Consider the following 24587-nt stretch of genomic DNA (forward strand, 5'->3'; position numbering starts at 1 on the left):
CTGTCCCAGGGTCAGACAACTGAAGGTGCCCACAACAGACTTTTGGGAGCATCTGCAAAGAATCAGGTGTGGGGGTGTGGAAGGTAAAAGTTTAATGAGACAGTCTGGACTGTGCTAGCTGTGAGCTCTCTTCCTTCCTACGGGGTCCAGACAGAGCAGAGGTACCAGAGAGACACGCAGCATGCATAGAAAGACAACAGGCTGCAGAGTCCTGCAGAGCTGCTCTGGCATCACAGTAGTTTGCTCATTCATTCTTTCAGCCAATATTTGAGGGTCTATTATGTGTTTATTATGTGTCAGGAGCCGTGGTGGCACAGTGGTTAAGCATTTGGCTGCTAACCAAAAGGTCGGTAGTTCAAATCCACCAGCCCCTCCTTGGAAACCCTATGGGGCAGTTCTACTCTGTCATGTAGGGTTGCCATGAGTTGGAATTGACTCAACAGCAATGGCTTTGATTTTTTTTTTAATTATTATTATGTGTCAGGAGTCCCCAGGTGGTGCAAACAGTTAACATGCTCAGCTGCTAACCAAAAGGTGTACCCACACACACCTGGGAAGAAAGCCTTGGTGATCTACTTCCAAAAAACCAGCCACTGAAAACCCTCTGGAGCCCAGTCATGCTCTGGCACACATGGGGTCTCCATGCTTTGAGTGAACTAGAGGGCGACTGGTGTTTACTATGTGCCAGGTGTTAATTCTAGTTGCTGAGTATACATTGGTGAGCACGATGGACAAAATGGCCCTAATCTCTTAGAAGTGACATTCTATGAGCTCAGCAGTTCACAACCAAACCTGTGACCTTGGGAAAGAATGTGCTGAGCCTCAGCCTCTTCCCAGAATGTTGGGTGTATTAAATAAGTAAATGCATATGGGTGCCTGGCATAAAGGATGCACCCAGTAAACGGTGGTGTGATAGGGTGCTATGTGGCCCATGGCAGGGACCACCATCCCAAACTTAGGGAGAGCCCAGGAAGGCTTCCTGGGGGAGGTGACTCATAAACTGAGACTTCAGGCAGCAATTATATGCCTGAAACAAAGGGGTGGATCCCATCCCCGGTGATTGTAATCTCCCCTGACCCTCCTGTCTGCCCCTGCAGGTCTCCTACCCGTGGGTGAGGAGCCCAACACCCTGGCCAAGGCCACAGCCACCTTGGACCACACAGCAGTCGAACCAGTCACCCTCGCCGCCTCAGTTCCCCTTCCACCAGGGCATCCGGCCAGTGCCAGTGCGGAGGAGCTGGTCCCAGGGGTTCCCCAGGCCCACCACGGCCCAGCCCAGCTCCCACAAGCGGCCTGTGAGTGCCAGCGGGAAGATGTTCTCGTTTGTGGTGGATAAGGCCCACAAGACTCCCATCATCAAGCAAGGTATCCTTTGGCACTTCCATTTGTAAAATCCATCATAGGATGAATTTACACCCACAAGGGTGGTTCTTGATTTTTGCTTTTCTTTTTCTCTTATTCTAAAAGTAGGACATAATCCATTGTGAAAAACAAAAAATTAGGATAAATAGAAAGTAAGAAAAAAGTTCAAAATCAGCTGTAATCCTTCTCACCCTGGTTCCCTATGTTGACTTTTTTGTGTACATCCTTTCAGATATTGTGCTATGGCCATATACATACATCAGTAGCCCTGTGGTGAGTGTGTGCATGTGTGTACATACATGAATGTCTAGCAGGATCTAAATTTATACACTTTGACTCAAATGTGTAGAAATATCTGTAACAGAAATCCCCCTTGCCAACAATAGCCCTGGGAGGTTTTTAAACGGTTTATTACCATTTTACAAGTGTGAAAGAGACCAAGGTTTATCAAGGAAGGTAACTTCCCCAGAAGAGAGATAATTCAATCTAATCTAATGTTTTTCAGTGAAATTTAAGGATTAACTCAGTGGTTATCTACTCACAGCCTGGTCGCCTTGGGCCATACATAGGCTTCAGGGTTTCCGTCTCTCCCTCTTTCCGTACCCCCTTGAAGATCTCATGACATCAGGGGAGGAGCTTCCTGTCTGTCACTGTCCACTTCCTGCCTCACCAGCCTCATTAGCCAGGTCAACTTTGTTCCTGGTCTGTAAATTTGGGGATACTTGGTTATACAACTTTATTTCACTTTGATTTCTGGTGTTGAGGCCCGATTCTCTGCCCTCTCTCCCAGCTCCAGACCCTTCTGGGTCCCTAGGTCTCTCTGTACCTCCATACCACTCCCTGGTCTTACTCGGGACCATTCACCTGGTCTCTGTCCTCAGCCATTAAAAATAACCATTATTGTTGTGAAATATACAAACTGAGGAGCAAATGAAATGTATCTCTATAGTTTACATCATCTTTTTTATCATCATAATCATGAAATGAACCCCCATGTACCTACCACTCAAGAAACTACTCAGCCATTTTCCCACATTTTATTATGAATATTTGCATATAAACAGCAAAATAAAAATAAAAAGAATTTTATGGTAAACACCTGAATATCCACCACGTAGATTCTATCATGAGCATTTTGCTTTGCTATACTTGCTTTATTACATATCTATCCATCCATTATTTTTTATGCATTTCAAAGTAAATTGCAGACATATGTACACTTCCCTCTAAATACTTCAGCATGTATACCATTAACTGGAGTTCAATATGCATTTACAGTTTTTGTCATTTTGTAAAACTAACACATAATGTGTATTAGTTATTAATTGTTGTATAACAAAGTAACCCAGAGCTGAGCAACCTAAAACAACAATAAACATGTACTATCTCACACAGTTTCAGTGGGTTGGTAATTTAGAAGTGGCTTAGTGGGGTGGCTCTGACCCAGGCTCAGTGTCTTTCATGAGACTGTGGTCAAACTGTGGGCCAGGGCAGCATTCATCTGAAGGCTGAACTAGAGCTAAAGAATCTGTTCTCAAGATGGCTTACTAACATAGCTGTTGGCAGGAGGCCTCAGTTGTTCATTAAGTGGACCTCTCCATTGGACTGCTTGAGTGTCCTCACAAAATGGCAGCTGGCCTCTTCAGAGCAATGTGACCCAACAGAGCAAGACAGAAGGTGCAATATCTTTTATGATCTAGCCTCAAGTAGTCAAATTCCATCATTTCTGCAGTATCCTTATTTGTTACACAGGCTAGCCCTATCCAATGCGAGAAGAAACTACTTATGAGTCAGAATATCAGGAGGGAAGAATTTTTGGCAGTCATTCGGAGCCTGGCTATTACACTTTGCCCTCTAATCTCAAATGGTTCGCATCCCTCATACATGTAAAATACTCTCACTCCCTCCTGAGATCCTTAAAATTCTCATCCCATTAAAGCATCAGCTCAAAGTCAAGAATCTCATCACCTAAATCAGGTCCTGGCGCACACAAGACTCCTTGGGTGTAGTTCCTTATTTTCAGTTCCTTGAGTACAGTTTCTATTGATCTGAAGACCTGTGAACTAAAGAGACAAGTTATCTGTCCTCCACACGTCCAACATACATTGGTAGGATAACTTCTACAAACACACCTTCTCAAAAAGGGGGAAAACGGGAGACAAACAAGAGCCACTGGCCCATAGCAATTCTGAAATCCAGCTAGGAAAATGTTGGAAGTTTCCTGATTAGGACTTAGTCCTACTCTTGCCATCGAGTTGACTCCGACTCATAGCGACCGTATAGGACAGAGTAGAACTGCCCCATAGAGTTTTCAAGGAGTGCCTGGTGGATTTGAACTGCTGACCTTTATGGTGAGAAGCCGTAGCTCTTAACCACTATGCCACCAGGGTTTCCAGTCCTACTCTTACTAGGAATGATTCTCCTGTGACTCTTGGCTCTGAACTCTAGACTCTTAGCACTGCCCTCTGAGCAATGAAAGATATAGTTTTATCAGTCTTCTTCCTGCCTGTAGAAGCTTGGGGCTCTAAAGGCCTCTTTTATAGTTTTTACTTTCAGTCTAAGCTGGCAGTGTTTCTTATTGGGCTTCACTCTATTAGACAAACCCCCCCTCACACACACACACACAAAACACACCCACAAATTTCTTTGACGCAAGCCTTTCTCTGCCTTGAGCTTCTGCTGAGACTTTTGAGGGACAACACTCTTAAGCTTGTCAGAAACCATATGGTTTGACTAAATGGTTCTCTGAAGCATAGCCTTGGGTCTTTCCGAGTTCTTAGCAAAGGATTTTGCAGTTGTACCCTTGGCTTCATCTTTAGACCATGTTTTCTTGAGAGTACCCTTGATATAACCTTCAATGAGAACATATTTCTTAAATTCTATTTGCCATCTAGAGAGGCTGGGAATTTTAAAACCCAGTACTTCAAGTCCTATTTCCTTTTTGTTTAACAGTTCTTCCTTTAGCTTAAGGAGCCCTAGTGGAACAGTGGTTAAACGCTCAGCTGCTAACTAAAAGGTCAGCAGTTTGAACCTACCAGCTGCTCTGAGGGAGAAAGAGGTGGCAGTCTGTTTCCAGCCATAGAAACCCTATGGGGAAGTTCTACTCTGTCCTATAGGATTGTTATGAGTCAGAATTGATTCAGTGGCAGTGGGTGTTTTTTTTTTTCCCCTTTTAGCTTATCTCTCTCTTCTCACATTTTACTGTAAGTAGCAAGAAGTAACCTTCCAACACTCTGCCTGAAAATCTCTTTAGCTAGATCACCCAGTTCATTAGGTATATTTTCTACTGTCCACATTACCACAGGCAACATGTTATGAAATTTTCTGCCACTACAAAACAAGGAAAGAACTGAAGAAAAAACTCAAGCCTCGAGTTGAAATATTGAAGGATTCTACAGGGAAAATATTAAACAATGCAGGAAGCATCAGAAGAAGATAGAAGGAATACATAGTCACTGTACCAAAAAGAATTGGTCAACGTTCAACCATTTCAGGAGGTAGCATATGATCAAGAACCAGTGGTACTAAAGGAAGAAGTCCAAACCGCACTGAAGGCATTGGTGAAAAACAAGCCTCCAGGAATTGAAAGAGTACCAAATGAGATGTTTCAACAAACAGATGCAGCACTGGAAGCGCTCACTTGTCTATTCCAAGAAATTTGGAAGACAGCTGCCTTGTCAACTGGAAGAGATCCATATTTGTACTCATTCCAAAGAAAGGTGATCCACAGCATTCAGAAGTTATCAAACAATATCATTAATATCACATACAAGTAAAATTTTGCTGAGGATCATTCAAAAATGGTTGTAGTAGTACACTGACAAGGAAATGCCAGAAATTCAAGCCGGATTCAGAAGAGGACGTGGAACCAGGGACATCATTGCTGATGTCAGAAGGATCATGGCTGAAAGCAGAGAATACCAGAAAAGTGTTTATCTGTGATTTATTGACTATGCAAAGGCATTCAACTATGCGGATCATAACAAATTATGAATAAAATTGCAAAGAACGAGAATTCCAGAATGCTTAATTGTGCTATAAGAAACTGTACTTAGACCGAGAAGCAGTCCTTCGAACAGAATAAGGGGATACTGCATGGCTTAAAGTCAGGAAGGGTGTGCATCAGGGTTGTATCCTTTCACCATACTTATTCAACCTGTATGCTGAGCAAATAATCTGAGAAGCTGGACTATATGAAGAATATGGCATCAGAATTGGAGGAAGACTCATTAACAACCTTCGATATGCAGATGACGCAACCTGGCCAGCTGAAAGTGAAAAGGACTTGAAGCACTTGCTAATGAAGATCGAAGACCACAGCTTTCAGTATGGACTAAACCTCAACTTAAAGAAAACAAAAATCCTCACAACTGGACCAATAAGCAACATCATGATAAATGAAGACTGAATTTGCCAAGGATTTCATTTTACTTGGATCCACAATCAATGCCCATGGAAGCAGCAGTCGAGAAATCAAAAGATGCACTGAGTTAGGCAAATCTGCTGCAAAAGACCTCTTTAAAGTGTTCAAAAGCAAAGATGTCACTTTAAGGACTGTGGTGCACCTGACCCAAGCCTTGGTGTTTTCAGTCACCTCATATGCATTTGAAAGCTGGGCAATGAATAAGGAAGACTGAAGAGAATTGATGCCTTTGAATTATGGTGTTGGTGAAGAATATTGAATATACCATGAACTGCCAGAAGAACAAACAAATCTGTCTTGGAAGAAGTACAACCAGAATGCTCATTAGAAGCAAGGATGGCGAGACTTAATCTTACATACTTTGGACATGTTATCAGGAGGGTCCAGTCCCTGGAGAAGAACATCATGCTTGGTAAGTAGAGGGTCAGCAAAAAAGAGGAAGATCCTCGATGAGATGGATTGACACGGTGGCTGCAACAATGGGCTCAAGCATAACAATGGTTGTGAGGATGGCACAGGACCTGGCAGCGTTTTGTTCTGTTGTACATCCCAAAGCCACCCCCACATTTTAGGGTCTTGTTAAAGTAGCACCCCACTCCTGATGCTCAATTTGCTCTTTATTGCTGCATAATAAATTACCCCAAGATTTAGTAGCCCACAACAATAATTGTTTATTATCTCACACAGTTTCTGTGGGTCAAAAATTCGGAAGTTTAGCTGGGTTGTTCTCGATCAGGGTCTCTCATGAGGTTGCAGTCAGCCTGTCAGCTGGGATTGCTGTCGTCTGAAGGTTTGATTGAAGTTAAAGAACCCAGCTCCAAGATGGCACCCACATGGCTGTTGGTAGGAGGCCTTAGTTCTTCACCACATGGACCTCTCCATAGGTTCCTTGAGTGAAATGACAGCTGACTTCCTCGAGAACAATTGATCCAAGAGAGCAAGGCAGAAGCTCCAATGTCTTTTGTGATCTAGCCTCGGAAGTGAAACTCCATCATTCTGCAATACTCTGTGGGTTACCTAGATTGTCCCTATCCATTGTTGGGGAGGACCATACAAGCATGTGAATACCAGGAGAAAGGAATCATTGGGCCCGTTTCGGAGGCTGGCTCTCACACAATGAAATGCACAAATGCTAAGTGTACACTTACTGAGTTTTGACAGCTGTATACATTTATGTAACCCAAACCCCTATCAAGTTAACAAGAAAAGTTCCTTTGTGTACCATCCTAGTCAGTCCCCATCCCCACCCCAGAAACAACCACTCTTACAAATTTTTTCCACCATGGGTTATATGTTTTTCTGTTCTAGAATCTTAAATAAATAGACCCATGTAGTATATGTCCTTTTGGGTAAACTTTCCTTCACTCAGCATAACACTTTTGAGATTCATCCATGGTGTGTGCACCATTAGTTTGTTCCTTTTTATTGTTGAGTAGTATTCCATTGTATGAATGTATCACAGCTTGTTTATCCAAACTGGGCTGTTTTTTTCCTCCTTCTCTTTCTTCTTCTTCTCTATACTCAACTATTTTTATTTTTCCATTGATTAAACACTGTTTGCATATGTTTTTCGATGTTTCTTCAGTGTCATGCTGAACTTGGGGCTTCTCTAATGGGCTTACAGTCTCTGTGGGAAGTGAAGGATAAGTTCTATGGCTTAGAGGCCCTCAAATCTACCTGGGCTTTTCCATCACAGCCTCCCACCCGGATGCCATTTGAGTCGAGGGGGCACCAAGATGCCTGATTCCAAACATTCGTTCCATTCCCCTGCGTCTCTGTACCACCTCTCACCTCTAACTCAATAGAAGGGCCTTCATCTTCTTTGTGGTGGGGATTTCCTTTGTGTAAAATTCTGGGCCTCTTTATCCCATGCTTTGCTGTAAACTGTAGTCATCCAGGCTGGCTTTGATAGAAAACACCTCGTTTCGGAAGTACTGAGAAAACTCTTCTCTCAACAAAGCTGGGCTCCTCAAATCAAAATTCCTTGCTTTTAGACTGTTGCCTTGCTTTAGATTTGAAAAATGCTACTTGGACACCCAAAGCCAAGGACTTACTTATTCTAGATCAGAGTTTCTCAATTTTGCGCTACTGACAATTTGGACCAAATAATTCTTTGTTGTCAGAAGCTGTCCTGTACACTGCAGGATATTTAGCAGCATCCCTGGCTTCCATCCCCTAGATGCCAGTAGTAGTCCCTGCCCCCAGGTGAGACATTCAAAATGTCTCCATACGTTACCAAACATCCCCTGGGGTGCAAAATAACCCCGGTTGAGAACCACTGTTCTAGCTGGTGTTCACCCTTCTCTTTCCACAGGTAGTAAAGCCTCAGCTCCAAGGCCAAATCTTAATGGCAAGAGTTCATGGGTGGTATGGGGGGAAGAATTGCTGAGAACAGAGAACACATGGGGTAGTTTTTAAAAATATTATCCTGATTCACCCATATTTTTTTTTTCCCACAATGGAATCATTTGAATTTAACATTGATAACTTGCTTTTTTTTAATTCAACAATATATCACAAATGTCTTTCTCTTCCAATAAATCTGCTGCATAATGGTTAAGAGCATGGGTCCTGAATCAAACAAACCCAGGTTCAAATCTTGACTCTACCACTTGCCAGCTGTGTAACCTTGGGAGAATGACTTGACGTCTCTGTGCCACAGATTCCTCGTTTGTGAAATGGAGATGATGCTAATAACGTCTGTCTCATTCGGTTGTTACGAAGATTAACTGGGATCCTGAACCTCAGTGCTTAGCACAGCACCTGCACGTAGTAAATGCCCAATAAGCATTACATTTAAAATTTAAATTATTATCCATGACTGTTATTTAACATGTAGGTATAATTTACAATAGGTAGACCCCAAAACTCATTGCTATTGAGTTGATTCTAACTCATAATAGCGACCCTATAGGACAGAGTAGAACTGCCCCTATAGGGTTTCCAAGGAGTACCTGGTGGATTCCAACTGCTGACATTTTGGTTAGCAGCCGAGCTGTTAACCACTGTGCCACCAGGGCTCCAAAATATGAAGAAACTCAGTCTAAATCCTAAAGAGGTTAAGAAACATACGTGCCCAAATGCTCTCTCCTGGCGAGGGCTGGTAACGAGCTCATAAGTACAGGACTACCAGCTGGTTGTTAAAATTTTAAAGCAACTTCCCTATCTCTTGGCAAATGGCTGCTGCTGTCTGTCACCCTCTTAAAGTGCCTCTGTTTCTACTTCTGCCACCCCAACACCCTGGCCATTGAGGCCCTAACTTGAATCCACCCCAGGGGGACCTCGGAACGATCCAGCAATTAGGAGGTTGTTTCAAACTAATTATGGGGCAGTTCTACTCTGTCCTACAGGGTCGCTATGAGTTGGATTGACTCGACGGCTCTGAGTTTAGTAGTAAGCCAATTTAGTTGGGCACAGCCATTAGATTCTTTCTGGTAGATAACAGTAGCCAGCAGGGAAGCTTGAGGTGGGCGAGGGGTACTGTAGCACCTCCCTGCCTGGTTGTAAGGAAAGTGAGTCTCTGATCAAATTCCGCTCCTCTACACAGACTATGTCTGTGTGTGTGATTTAGATGAAGGTTTTACAGAGCAAATTAGTTTCTCATTAAACAATTAGTAACACATATTGTTTTGTGGCCTTCGTTGCCAATCCTGTGATATGTCAGCACTCTCTCTTTCTCGACCTTGGGTTCCCCATTTCCATTCATCCAGCTTTTCTGTCCCCTCCTGCCTTCTCGTCCTTGCTCCTGGGCTGGTGTGTCCATTTAGTCTGGTATACATGGTTGAGCTACGTGTATTATTGTTTGTTTTATGGGCCTGTCTAATCTTTGGCTGAAGGGTGAACCTCAGGAGTGACTTTAGTACTGAGTTAAAAGGATGTGTGAGGGCGATACTCTTGGGTTTCTCCAATCTCCGTCAGACCAGTAAGTCTGGTCTTTTTTTGTGAGTTTGAAATTTGTTGTACATCTTTCTCCATCCCTCTGTGTGCAAAGGCCCTGTAGTGGGTGATGGAAGGGACTGTGTGTGTGCAAAGACCCTGTGGTGGGTGGTGGAAGGGACTGTGTGTGTGTGTGCAAAGGTCCTGCGGTGGGTGACGGAAGGAACTGTGTATGCAGAGGCCCTGTGGTGGGTGACAGGAGAGACTGTGTACAAAGGCCCTTGAGTGGTGGTGGAAGGGACTGTATGTGCAAAGGCCCTGTGGTGGGTGGTGGGAGGAAATGTGTGTGCAAAGGCCCTGTGGTGGGTGATGGAAGGGACTGTGTGTGCACAAAGGCCCCGTGGTGGGTGGTGGAAGAGACTGTGTATGCAGAGGCCCTGTGGTAGGTGACGGGAGAGACTATGTGTGCATAGGCCCTTGAGGGGTGGTGGAAGTGACTGTGTGTGCAAAGGCCTGTGGTGAGTGGTGAGAGGGACTGTGTATGCAAGGGCCCCATGGTAGGTAATGGGGGCAGGGTGAGTGCCAGAAGATGGTCAGGTGGCTAAAAGATGAAATCCAGGAGGAACATAGCAGGAGCCAGGCCTCATAAAAAGAGCAGTGGGAAGCCACGGCAGGATGTAGGCAGGAAACAAGCATGACCCAAGGTCTGGCTACAATCAGGAGGAGTTTGAATACATTTGACACACAGGGTAAAGGACTTGGGTCTCACTGAGAAGGGGTTTTTTCATTTCTACTTTTGGAGAGTTTTGTTTGACAGGCTTGGTTTATTGCCTATAAGGAACACGTAGGAGACCCAGGCCATTAAAAAGTAGAATCAAGACTTTTCTGTGATCCCAGCTTATCCTGGGGCATAGACAGCAAGGGAGGGTTGGGAGTTCAGCCCATTTTCCTCCTGTGGCCCCAGGAACTGCTATGGCAACTTTCAAGGTCATGCATTCCCCAGGCTGCATGGACCATTGCCTACATCTACTAGCTGTCCTGGGATCCACAGGCAAGTTTGAGACCTGGGGAGAAAAATCATTGGCTTTAAAATTTATAAATAAAAAATGACAAATAAAAAACGAATAAATGATTAAATAAATATCCACAAGTGTGTTGGTGCGGACTTCATTAATTGTTAATGATAACGTTCATTAATGTTTCATTACATTTGAAAACAATTGGTTCGATTTCTCACTTCACAGGAAGACGAAGAATGAGCAATGATTGCCCAGAAATCATAAGCAGTTGGAAAACGTGCTAGTTGGAGCCAAGGAATCTCAGAAGCAGAATTCTAGAAATCCTTTCAAAATTTCTACACACACGCACACTCAATCTATTCACTGTTGATGTGAATGAATTGTGATATGTTTGATATGATATATGGTGGGAGCCTCCAAACATAACAATGCCAGAACCCCTGAAAGTCATAAACAGCTCTTAAAACATTGGAGGGTAAATAAGAAAAAAAATCAGAAAAACCTAGATACCCAGCAAGTGGATCCCAGTTAAGCTCTGGTGCATTTGTACCATGGGCTACAATGCTACTGTTAAAAAAAATGTGGGCCAGCTACAAATCCTGACATGAGAAGATGTCTTTGCTGTACTGTCAAGTGAGAGAAGCAAGTTGGAAAATATCTGTAATATATTCCGTTTTTTTAATTATATAAATTTTAAAATTATATAATAACAATAAAAATAGTTAATGTTTAGTGCTAAATGCTTTACATCAGGAGCCAGCAAACTTTTTCTGCAAATAGCCAGATAGTAAATATTTTAGGTTTTGTGGGCCATAAGGTCTCTGTTGCAACAACTCAAGTCTGCCGTAGCACAAGAGCAGCCGTAGACAATATGGAAACAAATGATGGTAGCTGAGTTACAATAAAGCTTTATTTACAAAAATAAGTGACGGGCCAGATTTGGCCCCAGGGCTATAGTTTGCCAACCTGTGCTGTAAATGATTATTTCATTTAATCCTCACAACACCCTTTATAATAGAGACTATTTGTGTCACTGTGTTATATATGTGGAAACTAAGGTTTAGGGAGATTAAATGACCTGCCCAAGGTTATCAGCTAGTATGTGGCATAGAAAAAGTTCTGGAATGGGACCCATCAAACTGAACAACAGTGCAATTAACACTGGGAAAGAGGAACAAGGCGGGGCTTCCCCTTTTCAGTATTTCTGTAATGCGTTCATTGTTTTTCAACAAACATATGCACCACTTTAAAAGTTATATGAGACGTAAATTGCAAGGGGAAATGAACTCAAAGGTTAATCTGGACATAGTCTTCAAGGCCTTAGGGAAACTCACAATTTTATTTTTGTACCCTCTTTTTATTGACCTTGTGTGCTAGTGTGGACCAATGCTGTGGATCTGCGTGGACAAGGAGTGGCTGAGGGACTTCCCGGGGCAAGACCTCCCAGGGAGACTTATGCCGATCAGGACGTGACCCAGCAAGATAAGGTGAGGGGCCTCAGGGGAGGGACAGAGCTGCAGCAGCAAGTGGGCAGGACCACGGAAGGACTTGCCCCTGCCTCATGCGGTTCTCTGTGGCCTGGAAGTGCCCTCTTTCCCCCCTCCCCCCACTTCTGAGGGAAAAAAAAAAACGTTGCCAGCAAGTTGATTCCAGCTCATAGCAGCAACCTTATGAGACAGAGTAGAACTGCCCCGTAGGGTTTCCAAGGCTGTAATCTTTACAGAAGCTGACTGCCACATCCTTGTCTCATGGACAGGCTGGCAAGTTCGAACAGCTGACCTTTCAGTTAGCAGCTGAGCACTTTAACCAGTGTGCCACCAAGGCTCTTCGCTTCCAAGAAACCGCTTCTTTTTCCCAGGAGATTCAACCAAGGGTTTGTTTATTTTATCCCAAATAACAACAACATCCACAGCCGCTGGTTATTGAGCACCTACTGTATGCTAGACGGAGTCCTGTGCACTTCACGTTCATTAGCTCATCTGATCTCCCCAGTCTTGAAAAGAGATTTTTTTTGCCCTCATTTTACAGATGAAGAAACTGAAGCTCAGAGAGGTCAAGTAATTTGCCCCAAGGCTGCACAGTGCAAGGGACAGGGTTGGGATTCAAGCCCAGGTCTGTTAACTTCTAAGCTGGTACATCTGACTTCCACACAGTAACTATCACACAGTCGACCATGAGTGATGGAAAACACATTTCCTAGCAGAAGGAAGTGAGAGCTGAGGTCAGAGGACTGAGTGAAATAGAGAGACTTGTTAAAGAACCAGAGAGGGAGACAGAACAAGTGAATGCAAGCAGTCCTGGATAGGACCCACATTGGTTCCTCCCCAGTTAGCTAAAAAAAAAAAAACCTGGAAATTCTTCTTAAAGAAATAGTCCGGCAGTATCTTGCTGTCTTTAAGGATCAGGTCCCAAGCCGGCAGTGGTTCTTGGAGTCTATAAGGACCAGACCCACCTGGGGTTCTGGTTAGACACAAGAATGACATGCCTAGGAATCTGCAGCTTCAGGTTGTAGGTGGTCCTGACGCAGGTGTCTTCAGACCTGCATCAGACTTGGAGAGATGCTGCTGTAAAATGAGAAGCCAGGCTAGGGTGCTGTTATGGACTGAATTGTGCCCCTCCACCCCAAAATATATATTGGAATGCTAACCTCTATCCATGTGGAGATAGTCCCATCTGGGAATAAGGTCTTCTTTTTTATGTTAATGAGGCTATGTCAGTATAGGGTGTATTTCAAGCCAATCACTATTAAGACACAAAAGGAGCAGTTTAGGTGCAGCAGTGAACAAGCACAGATAGGGGAAGATAGATGCCACATGAAGATCACCAAGGCATCAAGGAACGGATACTGAAAAGAGACAAGGACCTTCCCCCAAAGCCAACAGAGAGAGAAAGCCTTCCCCTACAGTTGGTGACCTGAATTTAGACTTCCAGCCTCCTAAACTCTGAGAAAACAGATTTCTGTTTGCTAAAGCCACCTGCTTGTGGTATTTCTGCTATCATAGCACTGAGAACTTAACATAGATGCTGCATCAGGTGTCCATTGCTATATAACAAGCCATATCAAAGCTTAGTGCCTGAAAACAGCAATTTATTATTTCCCACAGTTCTACAGGCTGAGTTGGAAGGTTCTCCTGCTGGTGTCTCCTTGTCTTGTTCATGCAACTACGGTCAGCTGATGGCATAGCCAAGGCCGATGGTCTGGGATGGCCCCATCCCCGTAGCTAGGATCTCAGCCAGGATGCCTGGAATGGTGGCCTCTCTCTGCATAGGGTTTTTCACCCCAGGCTTCTTCACAGCACAGTGGCCTCAGGGTTCCCAAACAGCGAAGGCAGAAGCTGTATGACTTCTTGAAAGGGTGCTTGGAAGTCATTTGGCGTCACTCCCACCAAGTCTCCTAGTCAAAGCAAGTTGCAGGGCCAGTCCAGATTTAAAAAAAAAAAAAAAGATTTCACCACTTGATGGCAAGAACTGCCAAGTATTTATAGCCATTTTTAAATTCACTATAGTTGTTAAACTGGAAATGCAATATAACAACATTTATCATTTTTTTCTATTTCTGAGCCATTAATACTCTGACTTGCCAGGATTCTTTTGGATGCAACTGGCAATAAACAAATGTTGTTAGGTGCCATCAAGTTTGTTCTGACTCATAGCAACCCTGTGTACAAGAGAATGAAACACTGCCTGGTCCTGCACCATCCTCACAGTCATTGTTAGGCTTGAGCCCATTGTTGAAGCCATTGCGTCAGTCCAACTCGTTGAGGGTCTTCCTCTTTTTTGCTGACCCTTCACTTTACCAAGCATGATGTCCTTCTCCAGGGACTGGTCCCTCCTTATAGTATGTCCAAAGCATGTGAGACATAGTCTCTCCATCCTTGCTTCTAAGGAGCATTCTGGCTGTTTTTCTTCCAGGACAGATTTGTTCATTCAAATGAACAAAATAGGCTTTAAAAAAAAAAAAAGTGTTGGCTCCTCATGTTGTTGGAAAATTTAAAGGCCAGCTAGTTTCAGGCATGGCTAGATCCAGGAGCTTAGATGGTGTCATCAGAACTCCCCCCATTACCAATCTCTCCCTTGTAATTTGCCTTTCCCCAGCAGGCTGGCTTAAAGTTTTGGAAAAGTTGGCCACAGGCAACTCCAAGCCTATAAATTTAAAGTTTTTGACCCAAAAGGAAGTGAGACTGTTTCTCTTTTGTAATTGATAAATGAAATCTCAGAAAATTCTAATTGACCAGCCTGGGTCACATGCACATGGGGAGATGGGACAGGAAGGAGCTGGGCCATGATTGACAGTCCTGCCAAGACCACGTGGAAGGGCCCAGAGCCTTTACCAGAATGGCAGAGATAACAGCTGTATACCACCCCCTGCAGGTTTCTCTGTAGTCGAGCCCAGCACAGGGCCTGGCACCTAGTAGGTGCTCAACAAATGTTTGTTGCATGAATAATGAATAAGCACCTGACTGAGCGTGAGGCTTTGGATGACTTGCCATTGTGCACAGAATGGGGCTGCTCAGGAATACCAAATCTGTTTGAGGCTGTCCCTTGAAAGTTTGCCACGAGCATTCCCAAGGACCCCAGGAAAGATCCCTGGTGGCAGTGGGCAATACCAAATGGGCTCCCACATGACCAAAACCCTCTGCTGCTTCAGATCACAGAGCTGGAAGGTCCTGCATGCCACAAAATGACCGTACCTAGAAGGTCCCACACCCCACGCAATGAGCCCACATGGAAGGTCCTACACCCCATGCAATGAGCCCACCTAGGAGATCCTGCACCCCATGCAATGAGCCCACCTAGGAGGTCCTACACCCCACACAGTGAGCCCACCTACAAACTACCCATTTACCTCTTTCTCACCACTGGAGAATAGTTGGAAGAGCAGGGAATTCTTTAAAAGCAATTGATTTTAATGGGCACAGGGTTTCCTTTTGGGGTGATAAGAATGTTCTAGAACTAGACAGAGGTGGTAGTTGCTCAATGTTGTGAATGTGCTAAATGCCACTGAATTGTTGACTTTAAAATGGTTCATTTTAGGTTATATGAATTTCACCTCAATAAAAAAAAAAGGTGGGGAAAAAAGCAATTGATCAGAAATTCTGTAGCTGCTTATGAGAGAACATCTGGAGAATTTCTTTTTTCAGCCTTCCTGACAATTCATTGATGATGCCTGGTGAGAAGTGTTGGGGATTTTTTTCCCCCCTCTTCTTGGAGAAACCTAACAAATTCTTCGGCTACAGTGCTTTTTGTTTTGGAGAGGTGGAGGACTGGGTTAATTATACCTGTGGGTAAAATCTGCCAGCAACTTTTTCTCCCCCCAACCTGGAGTTTACACAAACCCACACAAATAAATTACCATCCGTTTCTCATTTGGAGCCCTGGTGGCACAGTGTTTAAGAGCTCGGCTGCTGACCAAAAGGTCAGCGGTTCAAATCCACCAGGCGCTCCTTGGAAACCCTGTGGGGCAGTTCTACTCTGTCCTATAGGGTCGCTGTGAGTCAAAATTGACTCGACAACAACAGGTTTGGGTTTTTGGTTTTCTCTCCTTTGCCTTCCAGGCTCATTTACCTGGTATATATTTTTATGTGAATAACCAAAAGGGGGCAGGGAGTACTAGAAGAGAAGAAAGGGAAAAGAAATATTTCAGAATTTATAAAATGTTTTTAATTTTTTTCAAATTAAAAAATAGTCCCCATTATAGTCAGAATGTGGTCAAATAAAACAGTCTTCCCTCAGTCATTTTCTTTATTACCTCTCCCAGGTCCCCAGTGCACATGCAGGGGCCCAGAAAGTTAACTCCAAAAAGTATTATAAACTTTCTGGCAACAAAAGTTCCCAAGTGGGATGGTTATTCTCAATATTAAAGTATAATTTTAGGGGAAAGGTGAGTTTCAGTAACTGTGAGGTATAAAAACCCATAGCTTATGGATCCCTGGTGATGCAGTGGTTGAGAGGTACAGCTGGTAACCAAAAGGTCAGCAGTTCGAAACTACCAGCCACTCCTTGGAAACCCTAAAGGGCAGTTTAACTTTGTCCTGTAGGGTTGCTAGGGGTCAGAATTGACTGAACAGCAGCAGGTATTTTTATGGGGGCCTAGATGCTCCTTGGAAACCCTATGGGGCAGTTCTGCTCTGTCTTATAGGGTCGCTATGAGTCGGAATCAACTCAACAGTAATGGGTTTGGTTTTACATAGGTCCCTGGGTAGAGCAAACGGTTTGCAATTGACTACTAACCTAAAGGTGGGCAGTTTGAACCCACCCCGAAGCACCTTGGGAGAAAGGCCTGGCGATCTGCTTCCATAAAATTACAGCCAAGAAAACCTGTGGAGCAGTTTTGCTCTGTAACACATGGGGTCACCATGAGCCAGGACTGACTTGGGGGTAACGGGCATGGGAGCCTGTATAACATGTTGCCATCGAGTCGATTCCAACTCAGGGCGACCCCATGTGTGTAGAGTAGAACATCACTCCACAGGATCTTCAAGGCTGTGACCTTTTAGAAGCAGGTTTCCAGGCTTTCTTCTGAGGTGCTTCTGGGTGGGTTCAAACTGCCAACCTTTCAGTTAGTAGTTGAGTGCTGAACCACCACCCAGGGACTCCTTGGGAGCCTATATACAAGCATATAATTGTAACCAAACTCTTGGCTCTGAGAGGTTTTCCAAGTGACAGAGATGTTCTTCAGTGTCTGCCTTTTCCCTCCCCACCTGCCCTCACCTTCCCAAAAGAATGTTACTGTATTTTTCCTTGCACCTGAACAAACACCTAGTAAGCCTCCCATCTCATCTCTATCCAGGATGAAATAATTCTGCTGCTGGGGAAGGAAGTCAGCCGTCTCTCGGATTTTGAAATTGAATCCAAATACAAAGACTCCGTGATAGCCAACCTGCAGAACGAAGTGGCTGAAATGACTCAGAAGCTGGCGGCAGCGGCAACCCCTAGGCCGAATGAACAGACGGTATCACAGAAGCTTCAGGTTCCGGATGATGCCAAACAGAGAGAGATCCAGAGCTTGAAAGGCCAGGTAGAACGCAGAAACAAGTTATCTGTGTCCTCAGAGCCACAACAACAGGGTGACAGCTCTCAGGTAGACCTGGGGACCACCACGGCAAGGGTGATTGTCAAGAAAACAAATCCACAGGGATTAGAAACCCAGCAAGTTCCTGGCCCAGTAAGAAGAGTTGTTAGCTGCCATCGAGTTGACCCTGACTCATGGTGACCTTATGTACAAAAGAACAAAACATTACCCAGTCCTACGTCATTCTCACAGTCACCAGCATGTTTGAGTCCATCCTTGTGGCTATTGTGCCAATCCAGCTCACCGAGGGTCTCCCTTGCCCGCCCTCATTGGCCCTCTACTTCACCCAACATGATGTCCTTCTGTAGTGATTGATCCCTCCTGATAACATGTCCAAAGCAAGCAAGTCAGTGTTCTGCTGTGATCCATAAGGTTTCATGGGCTAATTTTCATAAGTAGATTACCAGGCCTTTCTTCCTAGTCTGTCTTAGTCTGTAAGCTCCACTGAAACCTGTGAGTCCATGGGTGGCCCTGCTGAAATTTGCAATACCAGTAGCATAGCTTCCAGCATCTCAGCAACATGCAAGGCACTACAGGATGACACACTGACAGGCAGGTGGTGGAATACGAGCAATAATAGCCATTACTGAGCACCTACCAAGTCCACATGCTGGGAAAGTGCACTAGATGCATTAACTCATTTAAACCTCACAACCCTCTGAAACATACCATTATACAGATGAGGAGACTGAGGCAGGATCAGAGATACCCAGTAACTTGTTACGGTTTGCACAGCAAGTTAAAGGTGGTGATTGAATTTGAACTTAGATCTTTCTCATTGCAGACACCTTGCTCTCACACCCACTTTATATTTCCCCCCAACTCCATCATTCCTGTGTTACTGCCTCTGACACCTGCCTGGCTCCAGCCAGAAAGAGCTGTGGGCAGCTAGCTGGAGAGGGAGAGATGAATGCCCCAGGCTTCCAAACAGGGAGGCCTTTTCCCAAATCCCAAAGGCAGTTACTGGCTCACTCATGCCAAGTTTCATTCATCACAGATTCTCCACCTGAATTTACCAGTCATCAGTCAGGTTCCTTGCTCTTTGAAACTAGATCCAAATTCCTTTTTTATTAAAAAAAAAAACTACTTTAAAATTGGTCATAGTTGTTGTACGTAAATGATACCTCAGCAAGAATGATAAAAAAAAAGTTGACCTTGGTGAATTTTGGCCTCTATGAATAATGCTAAGAGCCCTGATGGCACAGTAGTTAAGCAGCTGGCTGCTAACAGAAGGTCGGTGGCTCAAACCCACCAGCCGCTGCCCAGGAGGAAGGATTTGACAGTCTGCATCCATAAAGATTTACAGCCTTGGAAACTCTATAGGGCAGTTCTACTCTGTCCTAAAGGGTTGCTATAAGTTGGGATCAACGTGACAGCCATGGATTTGGGTTTTTGGTTTTTATGTATAATGCTAAAGCTTGGCCATGTTTGGGCCTCTGTCTCTGGTTCCCCATTTGCTGCCTTTCCCTTCTATCACTGGCTTAAGGGACATAGTTTCAGTCCTAGAAATGGTGCCCTAGAAAAGGACATGGGTTGTCATGGTGAACCAGGAGGTTCTCCCAGGGAACTGTACGCTCCATTAGGGACTGGGTCCAGTTACCTTTCAGAACTCTTAATAGGACAATGTCTGTTTGCTCATTCATTCGTTTGTTCATTCATTCATTCATTTGCTCACTCATTTGTTCATTCAAATAAACAAATGTTTTTTGAGTGCCGGTGGCATAGTGGTTAAGTGCTACAGCTGCTAACCAAAAAGGTCAGCAGCTCAAATCCACCAGGCGCTCCTTGGAAACTCTATGGGGGCAGTGCTACTCTGTCCTATGGGGCCGCTATGAGCCGGAATCCACTTGACGGCAACGGGTTTGGTTTTTTGGTTTCACCCTCTGCTATTTCCTGTTCTGGGCCCTGGGAACTCAGCACTGAGCCAGGGAGACATGACCCTTGCCTTCCCCTAGTTATGTTCCAGTGAGAGAGTTGGAAAATAAACAGGTAAACAGGTGAATACACACTCTAGTGTCTAAATGAGCAAATGACTCTCCTTCAGACCTGTTTTTGAAAGCGCAAGGTAAATGGCAGGTCCTGCGGGAACCACCACTGCCAACAACTGCTTGATGTGCAGTTAACTCGCTGGAGAGCTGCTTTTTCTTCACCTGAAACCAGTCCCACAATTGGATGAAGAAGTATCCCGTTCAGTGATTGTCCCATTTCAGAACCTTCCTGAGCAAAAGTGACACGTCTCATCCGAGTGCGTGGACGAGGATAAAGAAGCCCCCCATACCATTGAGTCTGTGTCAGTAGGTCACAATCTGAGTGTTATTTAAAGTAGCTAGCGATCAATGGGAAATTATTTTTTCCAGAGAAATTGTTGTTGTGTGCCATCAAGTCGATTCCGACTCATAACGACCCTATAGGACAGAGTAGAACTGCCCCATGGGGTTTCCTAGGTTGTAAATCTTTACAGAAGCGGATCGTATCGCCAGGGCTTTTCTCCTGAGGAGTGGCTGTAGGTTCTAACTGCTGACCTTTTGGTTAGCAGCCAAACACTTTAACCACTGCACCACCAGGACTTCTTCCAAAGACATTGCCCATACCAAACCAAACCTATTGCCGTCGAGTCGACACATTCATAGCGACCCTGTAGGACGGAGTAGAGCTACCCCATAGGGTTTCCAAGGAGCACCTGGTAGATTCGAACTGCCAACCTTTTGGTTAGCAACTGAGTGCTTAACCACTGCACCACCAAAGACATTACTTAGGAATAATGACTCTGATTCATCGTATTATTACCTCCCCCTTGGCCTTCACTCAGAACTGAAAGAACATTGTGTAACGAGGTGTCTCTGAACTAGAGGCTGCTGTTGGTCCGAACCCAAATTAACTTTCATCTGCTCACATTTCAGTTCCTTAAATGTTCTAATGCCTGCTGAACATTCAGCCGGAAGTATAAGCCACTCGGCAGGTTGATTTGTCGTTCTGATTACTTTCTGTGTTCTCCCTGGTCCCCTGAAAGTATCTGCGTAACGATTTGCTCTCAAAGACCTTCGATCTGCTGCAACACCACTAAAAGACGCCTGCCTCCACTAGCTCTCGACTACCTTTGTGATGATTATCTTACAGCCAAATGACTGTCTGGAATGTATTATTATCACTTTATTACTAGCAGCCAAATTATTTATTGAAACAATCGCTCCTCCTAGCGCTATTAACTTTCTTATGATCCAGGGCTCACTCGATTACACAGTATAACAGGCATTAAACATCTTGGGATTTATGCCAATTGTAGACAATACGGATATTTATTTTGGTAGTGAAAGAAACGAAGAGGTGTGAGGACTATTCGGAGTTTTCCCAAAATCTGCAATCCTTAAGTTCCGATCCAAAGCAAAACCAAACCCGTTGCTGTCAAGTCATCAACTCATAGCAACCTTCTCATAGGGTTTCCAAGGAGCAGCTGGTGGATTCAAACTGCCGACTTCTTGGTTAGCAGCCAGAGCACTTAACCACTACGCCACCAGGGTTTCCATAAGAGGGAGTGGGAATAATTTTTTTAAAAAGGCTTTTAGCTGTTCCCAGTTTAATGCTTTTGTTTTTGGAATACCAGAGGCACAACACAAAGAGACAACTTTCCAGAGGAATGAGAAAACATATGCCCCTCCCCCAAGGACTCCCGGTGCTGACAATATATTTTATTTTTATATTTATATTTAATATATTTATATTTAATCTAAGTATCGGAGCCACCAGGCAATCCTTGGAAACTCTATGGAGCAGTTCTACCCTGTCCAATAGGGTTGCTATGAGTCAGAATAGACTCAATGACAACAGGTTTCGGGTTTTTTTTTTTTTTTGGTTTACTACCTTTTATGAGAAACCCTGGTGGCATTGTGGCTAAGAGCTTCGGCTGCTAACCAAAAGGTCGGCAGTTTGAATCCACCAGGTGCTCCTTCGAAACCCTATGGGGCAAGTTCTACCCTGTCCTATAGGGTTGCTATGAGTCAGAATCAACTTGACAGCAATGGGGTTTTTTTTTGTTTGTTTTACTTTTTATGGGAAAGTTGCATTTCCCACACAGAAAACAGTAAGAGGTGAAAGAACTTTTTTCGCTTGAAGTTTTCAAAGAATGAACATGCAAAAGGATACTCGTGAGGGTGGTGGAGCCCAGAGTGACCTGTGCCCCATCCTGTTCTAACGTAACACCCCTCCCCGATATTCCTGGTGTCTCACGATGTCTCAGGGGAGAAGTAGGTGTAATGCCCCAGGTGTCATAGAATCTGAATCATGATGGTGCATGAAATCAGCCGTATAAATTTTGAAACCTTGATGCTTCTGTTAATTCTACCACAGTCATAATCACAAGAGTTTCAGGGATAGAAACCAAGGCCAAAGACCATGAGCGCCATCTGGTGGCAAGGCCCCATGTGCCTTTAGCCACATCTGTGACTATGCCCCTCCCATTATTTTTTACACTATGCCTGTGACATGATATGATAATTAACAAGGATTCTTGCATTTCCTCTTAATACCAGCCACACTGGTGTTTAAGTGATCCTAGAGCAGGCTTACAGATGTACACAGCAATACTACCAATCTACCTCCCCCAAGAGAAAAGAGAAGATGAAGTTAAAACAGCATGGGTAGACAGGTGAGGTGAGAATCGCAAATAATACCTATGTACCATGGGCCAGGCTTGGTTCTAAGCGCCTTTACATACACTGACTTATTAAAATCCTTTTTACCAACCCTATGAGGTTAAACCCCCACGCGTCTCAGTTTGTCGCACTGTAGGGGCTTGCGTGTTGCTGTGATGCTGGAAGCTATGCCGCCGATATTCAGATACCAGCAGGGTCACCCATGGCAGACGGGTTTCAGCTGAGCTTCCAGACTAAGATAGACTAGGAAGAAGGGCCTGGCAGTCTAATTCTGAAAAGAATTCACCCGTGCAAAGCTTATGAATAGCAGCAGGACATAGTCTGATACAGTGCCAGAAGATGAACCCCTCAGTTTGGAAGGCACTCAAAAGACGACTGGGGAAGGCTGCCTCCTCAAAGTAGCAACAATGGGCTCAGGCGCAGCAACAATTGTGTGGATGGCACAGGACTGGGCAGCATTTTCCTCTGTTGTGCATAGAGTCGCTATGAGTCAGAATTGACTCAACAACAACAATAGCAATACGGGCTTACAAAGGAACTCTGACAGCACAACAGGAGCCCTGTAGAGCGCTAGTTCAAGTGCTCCGCTGCTAACCAAAAGGTTGGTGGTTTGAGCCCATCAGCCACTCCGAGGGAGAAAGATGTGGCCATCTGCTTCCGTAAAGATTTACAACCTTGGAAACCCTATGGGGCGGTTCTACTCTGTCTTATAGGGTTGCTATGAGCTCGAATCGTCTCGAAAGCAATGGGTTTAGGTTTTTTTATTGTTGTTTTGGTAGCACAATAGTTAAGCACTCAGCTGTTAACCAAAAGGTTGGCAATTTGAACCTACCCAGCGGCTCCTCTGGAGAAAGGTGATCTGCTCCGGTAAAGATTACAGCCTAGAAAACCCTATGGGGCAGTTCTACTCTGTCATATGGGGTTGCTGTGAGTCAGAACTGACTGGACGGCACACAACAACATGACATTAAAAGAGAGGGATGTGAGGGATTGGTGGTTCAAAGGTGGAATTCTCACCTTCCAGGCAGGAGAACCGAGTTCACTTCCCACCCAATTAACCTACGCAGCCACCACTTGTCTGTCATTGGAGGCTTACATGTGCCTGTAACGCTGAACAGGTTTCAGCTGAGCCTTCCGTACTAACATGGACTAGGAAGAAAGGCCTGGTAATCTGCTTTTGAAAGTCAGCCGGTGAAAACCCCGTGGATCACAACAGTCCGATCAGCAGCTGGTCATGGGGATGGGACGGGGCCGGGCAGGGTTGTGCTCCATTGTCCGTGGGGTCGCCATGAGCCGGGGGCAGAATTGACAGCAGCTAATGACACCACCATCACCCTGTTTACAAATAGAGAAAATGAGACAGAATTTGGTGTCTTCCCTACGTTCTCTCTGTCAGTGGTAGAGACAGGATCTGAAGGGTGGCAGTGTGGCTCCCAAGTCTGTGCTGTGCTTTGCAGGCTCCAGTGTTTCATGCTGTCACCCAGAGCCATGTGGTCAGGTGGAAAGAACCAGAACTAGACAACTGAAGACTAGATTTAAATAGTGCCTCCACCTCTGACCAGCCGGTGAGCCTGACCAGGTGGCCTCTCCTCTCTGAGTCTCGTTTTGCTCACTTGCAAAATAGGAGCATTGATGTTTGTCTTTGGGGATGCCGCGAATATCTGTTGAAGAAGTAGCACCTGTGAACGGGCCTTGTAAGCTCTGGAGTGTTCTACAAGATACATTGTTGTTGGGTGCCGACAAGTCAATTTCAACTCCTGGAGACCCCGTGCGACAGAGTAGAGCTGCCCCATAGGGTTTTCTAGGCTGTAATTTTTTAAATCTTTACGGAAGCATATGGCCAGAGCTGCTAAGTGGGTTCAAATGGCCAACCTTTCAGTTAGCAGCCAAGTGCTTAACCATTGTGCCACCAGGGCTCCTTCTATGAGATATAAACTATTGATATTATCGTTAACCATTTTAAAACAGTTGCCATCAAGTAGACTTCAACTCATGGCGACCCCGCGGGTGTCAAAGCAGAGCTGTGGTCCGTAGGGTTTTCAGTGGTTGATTTTTCAGAAGTAGACCCCCTTTCTTCTGAGGCACCTGTGGGTGGACTCGAACCTCCAGCCTTTTGGTTAACAGCTGAATTAATTTTATAATCTGTTCCCCCCTCTTCAACTTTGCTCCGTCTCAAGTCAATGTTG

General features: G+C 44.6%; 1 protein-coding gene across 10 annotated transcripts in view; it reads left to right on the forward strand.

Moving 5' to 3' along the window:
* FHAD1 (forkhead associated phosphopeptide binding domain 1) overlaps positions 1–24587 on the forward strand; it is a 199312-nt gene that overhangs the window by 69659 nt on the left and 105066 nt on the right. For all 10 annotated transcript variants that reach the window (XR_007516537.1, XM_049877983.1, XM_049877982.1 and 7 more), the window contains exons 4-6: positions 1098–1365; positions 12058–12167; positions 17471–17698. Coding sequence is in view for 9 of the 10 variants with exons in the window: in XM_049877983.1 (XP_049733940.1) it covers positions 1098–1365; positions 12058–12167; positions 17471–17698 (606 nt within the window). In the remaining variant the exon portion in view is untranslated. The remainder of the gene's footprint in view (positions 1–1097; positions 1366–12057; positions 12168–17470; positions 17699–24587) is intronic.

Source organism: Elephas maximus, chromosome 3 (genome assembly GCF_024166365.1).
Source record: "Elephas maximus indicus isolate mEleMax1 chromosome 3, mEleMax1 primary haplotype, whole genome shotgun sequence".
Classification (NCBI taxonomy): domain Eukaryota; kingdom Metazoa; phylum Chordata; class Mammalia; order Proboscidea; family Elephantidae; genus Elephas; species Elephas maximus.